General features: G+C 57.9%; 1 protein-coding gene across 1 annotated transcript in view; it reads left to right on the top strand.

Moving 5' to 3' along the window:
* The window catches only part of Prmt8 (protein arginine methyltransferase 8), a 42,384-nt gene that overhangs the window by 26,536 nt on the left and 7,783 nt on the right, over positions 1 to 8,065 (top strand). Inside the window, exons 2-5 of the mRNA XM_013023603.1 lie at positions 1,029 to 1,096; positions 1,593 to 1,778; positions 2,995 to 3,150; positions 5,010 to 5,073. Coding sequence (XP_012879057.1) covers positions 1,029 to 1,096; positions 1,593 to 1,778; positions 2,995 to 3,150; positions 5,010 to 5,073 — 474 coding nt within the window. The remainder of the gene's footprint in view (positions 1 to 1,028; positions 1,097 to 1,592; positions 1,779 to 2,994; positions 3,151 to 5,009; positions 5,074 to 8,065) is intronic.

Raw genomic sequence — 8,065 nt, 5'->3', positions numbered from 1 at the left:
CCCCTTGATTTTCCTGGCTTCTTGGGGATGTGCGTGGAATATTACGACTGCATTCTCTCCTCCCCCTCCCCCCTCCTTCCCCTCTTCTATCCCCCTCCCCTTGACCAAACCCCCACACCTGTCACAGGCCGGCTCCCCCATGTTCATTTTGTGGACTATTAGTTTTACTCCGGTGCTTCATCATTTGAATTCTCTACTGCATAGATCACACTTCAGTTAATACGTTTATGTGCACTCACATACCACGCCGTGTGTGTGTGTGTGTGTGTGTGTGTGTGTGTGTGTGTGTGTTTTACTTGCGTAGGTATTTATAAATTAGATCTTGCTTCTACACGGGAGAGAAAAGATGCATCCTTTGTCTCTCTCTCAGCCTGACCTATTTCATGTAACATAATTTTTTTCCAGGTCCTTCCATTTCTTTGCAAATGGCACAATGTCATTCTTTCCCCCCTAATGGATGGATAAAATTCTATTGTGTACCTCTTCCACATTTTCTCAGTCCATTTGTCCATTGGGGGGCTTCTGGGCTGATCCTATACCTTGGCTCTGGTGGTATCCACCAGAGAGACCTGCAATGCTGCAGTGAACATGGTTGTGCTGGTGGTTTTGCTGTAACCCTGATTTGTAATCTTTGGGATGAATGCACAAGAGTGGAATTGCTGGGTCATCGAGTGGTTCTATGTTTAGTTTTTTAATTTCCTCTGTGTGTGTGTGTGTGTGTGTGTGTGTGTGTGTGTAGTTTCTGGAGCTTGAACTCAGAGCCTGCGCACTGTCCCTGAGCTCTTCTACTCCAGGTTAACCCTCTACCACTTGAGCCACAGCTTCATTTTTTTCAGCTTTATTTGGTGGTTCACTGGAGATCAGAGTCTCACAGACTTTCCTGCCCAGGCTGGCTTTGAACCTCGATCCTCAGATCTCAGCCTCCTGAGTAGCTAGGATGACAGGCGTGAGCCATGGGTGCCCAGCTACCTGGCTTGTTTTTAAGAACTTCAAAAGTGCTATTCCGTCTCACATCATTCCCATTTCAGAGCAGGAAAGCGCAGGCATAGGGCAGTTAATTCCAACACCCGGCATCACGGAGCCCCTGGAAATGCCAGTACAGAGATGGGCAACTTGAAAAGAGGTTGAGCTGGGCACCGGTGGCTCCCGCCCGTCATCCCAGCTACTCAGGAGGCTGAGATCGGAGGATCACGGTTCAAAGCCAGCTCGGGGTAGGAACGTCCATGAGACACTGATCTCCAATAAACCACCAGAAAACTGGACATGGTGCCTTGGCTCAAGTGGTAGAGCGCCCGCCTTGAGCAAAAGAGATCAGGGACGGTATCTAGGCCCCGAGTTCAAGCCCCACGACCGACACACACACACACACACACACACACACACACACACAGAGGTTGATTTGGCCATCTGGGTCTTTAGCCAGCATGTGTATCTGAAGGTCGGGGAGCACAAAGGGTGTCACCAAGCTCCACACAGCAGCTGCGGAGCTGGCACTGGACTGGGGAGGTGGGCAGAGCAGCGTCTCCCAGGCTGGACCCTGGGCCTCTGTTGACATGTGCCCCCTCCCCCTCTCCCCTCCCCCCCTCCCCCAGGTGAGCAGCGCCCCCACCCAGCCACCACAAGCCATCATCCCAACCAAGCCGGTGCAATGCGTCCACCACGTGTCCACGCAGCCCAGCTGCCCGGGCCGGGGGAAGATGTCGAAGCTGCTCAACCCGGAGGAGATGACCTCGCGAGACTATTACTTCGACTCCTACGCCCACTTCGGGATCCACGAGGTAAGGCAATCAAAGATATTCGACATGGAAGTGGCGGTCCCAGGGCTCGAACTCAGGGCCTGGGGCTCTCTTCCCTGAGCCTCTCTAATGCTCAAGACAAAGCTCCCTGTCACTTAAACCACAGCACCACTTCCAGCTTTTTCTTGAGCGGTTACTGGAGAGGAAAGTCTCACCGACTTTCCTGCCCCGGGCTGGCTTCGACCCGTGATCCTCAGATCTCAGCCTCCCGAGTCGCTAGGGTGACAGGCGTGAGTCAGACTTTGAAGAACCAGATCAGCAAAGCCGGGTGCCAGTAGCTCACACCTGTAATCCCAGACATCCTACCTCCTGTCTCTGGGGCTCCAGTGGACCCTACCATGCCCAGCCTTGTTTTTTTCTGGTTTTCTTTGGTGATGGTTCTCCTGTCTGGAGGAGACGGGAGCTCAGGGAGCTTCTGTTTTCCATTTCCCTGATGACAAAGGAGGCGGAACTTCCTCCTCCTCCTCCTCTTTTAATATAAAATGTATTTATTTGGCCCTTTCTACTTCTTTCGGGAACTGTCTGTTCTTCTCATCTGCCCCATTTATTAATTGGATTGTTTGTTCTTTTGCTATTGCATGTTTTGAGTTCCTTTCTCTCTTCTGGATATGAATCTCTTGTCAGATGAAGAGCTGGCAAAGATCTCTGTCTGTCTGTCTGTCTGTCTGTCAGCTCTTTCTTCACCCTGATCACTCTTTCCTTTGTTGTGCAGCAGCTGTGTGCGTGGGTGAGTGTGTGTGCATGCACCTGTGTGTGTGCGCGTGGGTGTGCACCTGTGTGTGTGTGTGGGTGCGTGTGCATGCACACCTCTGGGTAACTGACTGAGGTTGGAACCCGGGGCCCTGCCTACTTCCAGGTAAGTGCTTGGCCACATGAACCCCACTCTGCCACCATCTGGGCCCCCTACCTCTTGAGCCACACCTCCGGCCCAGCTTTTTGCTAGTTAATTGGAGACGGAACCTTGCAGACTCCCTTCCCGGGCTGGCCTCCAATAGAGATCCTTCAGATCACGGCCTCCTGAGTAGCTGGGATTACAGGGGTGAGCCACTGGCGCGGGGCTGCCTTTGCAGTCCTTGGGGTCTCTTCGGGGACAGCGGTGTGACCGTGTGTGGGGAGCTGCGGCCCCCCTGTGCCCCCGGCGGGGGGGGACCTGGAGCCCGCTGATGGCCTTCCCTTCCCCGTCCTCCCCTCTCGGCAGGAGATGCTGAAGGACGAGGTGCGGACGCTCACGTACCGGAACTCCATGTACCACAACAAGCACGTGTTCAAGGACAAGGTGGTGCTGGACGTGGGCAGCGGGACGGGGATCCTGTCCATGTTCGCCGCCAAGGCGGGCGCCAAGAAGGTGTTCGGGGTGAGTGTGGGCGCCCCACACCCCGCCCGGGGCCCCCCTGCCCCACCGACCCCGGAGGACCCATCGCGGACCTCCCCTCCCCTTCTCCTCTTTTCTGCTCCCTCCTCTCCCCTTCCTTCCCTCTGTCCCTCTGTCTCTGTCTCTCTCTGACTTAGTCTCTGTCTCTCTATCTCTGTCTCTCTCTCTGTCTCTCTGTCTCTGTGTCTCTCTGTCCTTGTCTCTGTCTCTCTGTCTCTGTCTCTCTGTATCTCTCTCTGTGTCTCTGTCTCTTTCTCCCCCTCAGACCTAGGGCCTCATGCACACTAGGAAACACTAACCACCAGGCCGCACCCCTCCAGCCCCTGTCCGTCCCCCCCCCGCCTTTCTCTGGAAGGGGAGCAGAAAGCCCTGGGGGGAGGCCAGGGCAGTGAGGGGCCCCGTGCCAGCTGGGCCAGTCCCCACCTCCCCGCAGTGGAGAAGCAGGGCGCCCAGGGTCCCAGGTGCTCAGCCTTAAGGCTCGGGGAGGTGCCCCCCCCCGGGCAGAGAAGCCACGGGGACGTGTGCAAACCTGCAGCCCATCCACCCACGGGGCCCAGCAGGCTCCTAGCTTCACTAAAGCGCCCCAAATCCTTGGCCCCCAGATTCCAGCCAGGGCAGCATTCACCCCTTGGACTGTCTTCTGGGGTGTCCCACCCCGCACCCGCCAGCTACAGACACTTGGCACCGACTCTCCACGCCGCCCCGATCACGGTGTCTTCTGTTCTACACCCCCCCCCCGCCCACCCGTGATGCCCGCTTCGGGAGTGGGGGTGGGGGACACGGGATGAGCCGGGGACAGGAGGACAGTCAGAGATGGAAAATGAAGACAGAAGCACAGAGGGGGAGGAAAAAAAAAATAGAAAGCTAGAGAGACTCGGAGAAGCCAGAGAAGTAGGACAAAGATCAACACAAGGAGAACGAAAATGAAATGTCGCCCCTGCGCCGTGGCTCACATCTATAATCCCTGCGACTCAGGAGGAGGAGGCAGAGGCTAGCTCAGGAAAAAAACAAAAAGGGGGGAGGGAAACGGAGCAGACCCCGTCTCAACAAGCAAGCCGAGCGGTGTAGCATACACCTTTGACCTGTGGTATGCACCTGTAGTCCCGGCTTGGGGGAAGGCATAGGAAGGCGGCTCAAAGTCCACGCGGGCCTAGGCCAAAAAAGAAATGCTCGAAAAATAAAACAAAAGAGGAAAGCTCCCCTCCTACAGCGCCACGGGCTGGTGACACCGGGGACTCTGGGGGGGGGTCCCCGAGCCAGAACAGGAGCTGTGGGAGAAGAGGCCCGGAGGAAGCCTGGGGCCCAGCGCCCCAGTGGGCATTTCCCAGCCTGGGGCTGGGGCGAAGAGGAGGAGGCTGGCAGCAATTCTGGCTTGGCCCGGCCCCCCAGGGAAGTAGAACACAAACATGGCTGACAGAAGGCAAGAGAGGAAGAGGAGGGGCTGGAGCCCCAGTACCCCTTCCAGGCCAGGCCCAAAGACCTCACTTCCTTCTACTAGGCCCCGCCCCCAACGACCTAACTTTCTCCCACTAGGCCACACCCCCCAGTGATCCGATTTCTTCCCTCTAGACCACGCCCCCAACGGCCTAACTCCCTCCTGCTAGGCCACACCCCCAGTGACCTCACTTCCTCCCAGTAGGCCACACCCCCAATCGCCTCGCCTCCTCCCAGTAGGCCACACCCCCTCAAGCTCCGGCCATCTCCCAACAGTGGTGAGCGCCGGCAGCAGGTAGGCCTGGGTGGAGCTGGGGCGGGCATTCGGGGCGGGACCTGGAGCAGACACGCCGGAATTCCGACACTTCTCTTTGACCCCTAGATCCTGTGTTCTGTGTCCCCTCTAGATCGAATGTTCCAGTATTTCTGACTACTCGGAGAAGATCATCAAGGCCAACCACCTGGACAACAGTAAGGCGCTGTTGAGACCTGCTGTTAATCGGGGGCTTGGGGGGGACATGCGTGGAGGGATCTCGAGCAGATGGGGGGCCCTGGCAGAGGCTCTGCGGGCGAGCTGGGCCCCCCGCACCGGCCCTGCCAGGGGAGGTTTGTCCCTCCTTGGCTGCTCGCCGGGCCCTGTCGGCACTGAACCTTGGGGGTCACACCCCTGCTCACCCAGGATGGTGGGAGCCGCGCCCTCCTCTCCCCTCCACAGCCCGGTGACAACCCCGCTGTCCCATCGTCCCCTCCCTCCCTAGAACCTTCCAGACACTTTCCTCTGGAGCCATTTTGAGTACACGCAGATCTGTGCGGGTCGGGACAGTGGACGGGGCTGGGGTGGGGGCTCGGGTGGGGCGTTTGGAGCTGAGTGAGATCAGAGGTGGGACTGGCAGCCAGCCCAGGGCGGAGGGAAGCGGGCGGGGCCAGCAGCCTTGGGAGCCCGGAGGCCGCGCTCACGGAGGCTCGTCAGTCTCCCCCGTGTCCTCCCCAGCCCCCGGGGCTCGACCTGCTCCCCCAGGGTCGCTCTGATTTGCCGGCCCTCAGCCATCCGCGCAGAACCTTCTGGAAATCCACAGCCCTGGGTAGCCTAGAGTCTGATTAGCTCCATCCACACGCGCGTGCGCACACACGCACACGCGCACGCACACTGGTCCAGGTGTGACGCAGCCACCCCCAAACCTTCTGCCACCCCCCCGCGTCCCCCCCACGCACCACGGAGGAGGGGGCGCAGTGGAAGCCTCCGCCCGCCCATCAGCAGGTGGAGCTAGTGAGGCGGAGGCCCGTCCCCCCCCCGTCCCCCACCCAGCCCCCCCACCCCGCAAGACATGGCCAGGCCCGTGGGGGACCCCAAAGCCATCCCTCCTCCCTGGCCACCCCCCCCACTCCTCGATCCACTAGTGGATCCACACCGGCAGGAAGATGCAGCGTCTCCCTCTCTCTCAGTCTCCCTGTGTCTTTGTATCTGTGTCCCTGCCTCTCTGTCTCTCTGTGTCTGTCTGTCTCTCTGTTTCTCTGTCTCTCTGTCTCTGTCTCTGTGTCTCAGTCTATGTCTCTGTGTTTCTGTGTCTCTGTCTCTGTTTCTCTCTGTCTGTCTCTGTCTCTCTGTCTGTGTCTCTGTGTCTCTGCCTCTCTGAGTCTGTCTCTCTGTCTCTGTCTCTCTGTCTCTGTCTCTCTGTGTCTCTGTTTCTATGTCTCTCTCTTTCTGTCTCTGTCTCTGTGTCTGTTTCTGTCTCTGTCTCTGTGTCTCTGTGTCTCTGTCTCTCTCTGTCTCTGTCTCTGTCTCTCTCTCTCTCTCTCTCTCACACACACACACACACACACACACGCCATTCCTCTTTGACTTCAGCACTAGCAGCACCATGGCTCCTCTTCCTCCGTCAGGGGCGGACAGCAGCAGGCTTCCGAGAGGCTCTGAGCAGCGGGCGCCTTTGTGGAAATTGATTATAAGAGCAAAGCTGGACACGATTTTTATATAACTCGAAACAACAACGTATCTATCTATCTATTTATATATTCCATCTACTCAGAAAAATTACAGGAGGGGGAATAAACCAGCCCTCTTCGCTTCACTTTATTTTTCAGATAAACTCTCACACTTTTGCTCAGTCTGGCCTTACCTCTGCCCCCTGAGTAGCTGCGACTACAGGTGTGGGCCACCACACTCGACCCTGGGGTCATCTGACTTTGATGCCCTCGAGGCTCAAATGAGGGTGGGCTGCCCTGATCGGCTTTTTTTTTCTTTTTATTAATACACAATCCATGACCTTTCCTCAGATTGCTCTAACCGCCGAAACGCTCTTAACAAAAAGACTCCGCTATAAACGGCGACCAAACGTGGTGTCATTTGCCAAAACCAAAGTGTGCTTGGGCCGTGATTAATGGCCCTGAGACCTGCCAGCCGGGCTGTTCCACAGCCGGTTGGTCAAACTTCCCGTCGTCCTTACGGAAGTGGAACACGGCCCCGGAGAGCGACCTCAAAGCCACCTTGAGGGGGGGACGCAGGCTGAACGGTGGGGGGGGGGCGGTAGGGGGGAGGGCCTCAGCCGGGCTGCCAGCTCCGGGCATTGTTGGGCTTGATCTTTGTAGAGACAATGAACCAACCTGCACCTCTACCATGGAAGAGCCTCCAGTCCATAAAACTCAGATCCAAGATGATGTGATTTATTATCTATTATTATTATTATTATTGGTTTACTAGTCAGACCTGGGGCTTGAACTCAAGGCCTGGGTGCTATCCCTGAGCTTTTGTGCTCAAGGCTGGCGCTCTACCACTTGAACCACAGCCCCACTTCCAGCTTTGTGCTGGTTCATGGGAGATCAGAGTCTCCCGGACTTTCCTGCCCAGGCTGGCTTTGAATCATGATCCTTGGATCTCAGCCTCCCGAGTAGCTGGGATGACAGGCGTGAGTCACGGGCATCTGCCATCTTGGTCTTAAAACCAGCAAGCGGCGGTGTTGTTTAGCCTCCCAGAGAATCTCGGGTGCCATGGAACTTTCCAGAGTGGGAGCACGGCCCTGCCACCTTCTCCCCTGCTGGCGGGTGCCATCCGCTCCGACCTGGGCAGGAGGGGAGGTGACGGGGGGGGCGGGGTGTGAGGCTCAGGGCCGTGCCTCCCGGCTGGCACCGGCCTGGGGTCCCGAGGCCTGGGAAGGGGGTGGGGGGCCCTGGCCACGTGGGCCTTGCTCCCCCCCCATGACCTAGCTCCTGTGGAGCCAGGCCCCTCGCCCTATCCCCGCACCACATCTCAACAGTGCGGCCACCTCCCCCATGGACCGCCTCCTCACCCGTCCCGGGGGGCGGGGGGCTCCGTGGGGACCCACAGTCCCCCGTGGGGCCGGGGCGCGCCCACTGCTGAGCTTTCTGTCTGCAGAATTGGGGCAGAATCTTGTCAAAACACCAGTCTGTCTTTCCTCTTCCCAGATACAAGAGAGAGAGAGGGAGGGAGGGAGGAAGGGAGGGGGGG

This window comes from Dipodomys ordii, unplaced genomic scaffold, assembly GCF_000151885.1.
Source record: "Dipodomys ordii isolate 6190 unplaced genomic scaffold, Dord_2.0 Scaffold69, whole genome shotgun sequence".
In the NCBI taxonomy this organism is placed as follows: Eukaryota; Metazoa; Chordata; class Mammalia; order Rodentia; family Heteromyidae; genus Dipodomys; species Dipodomys ordii.
This window is presented reverse-complemented; position numbering and strand designations above follow the sequence as displayed.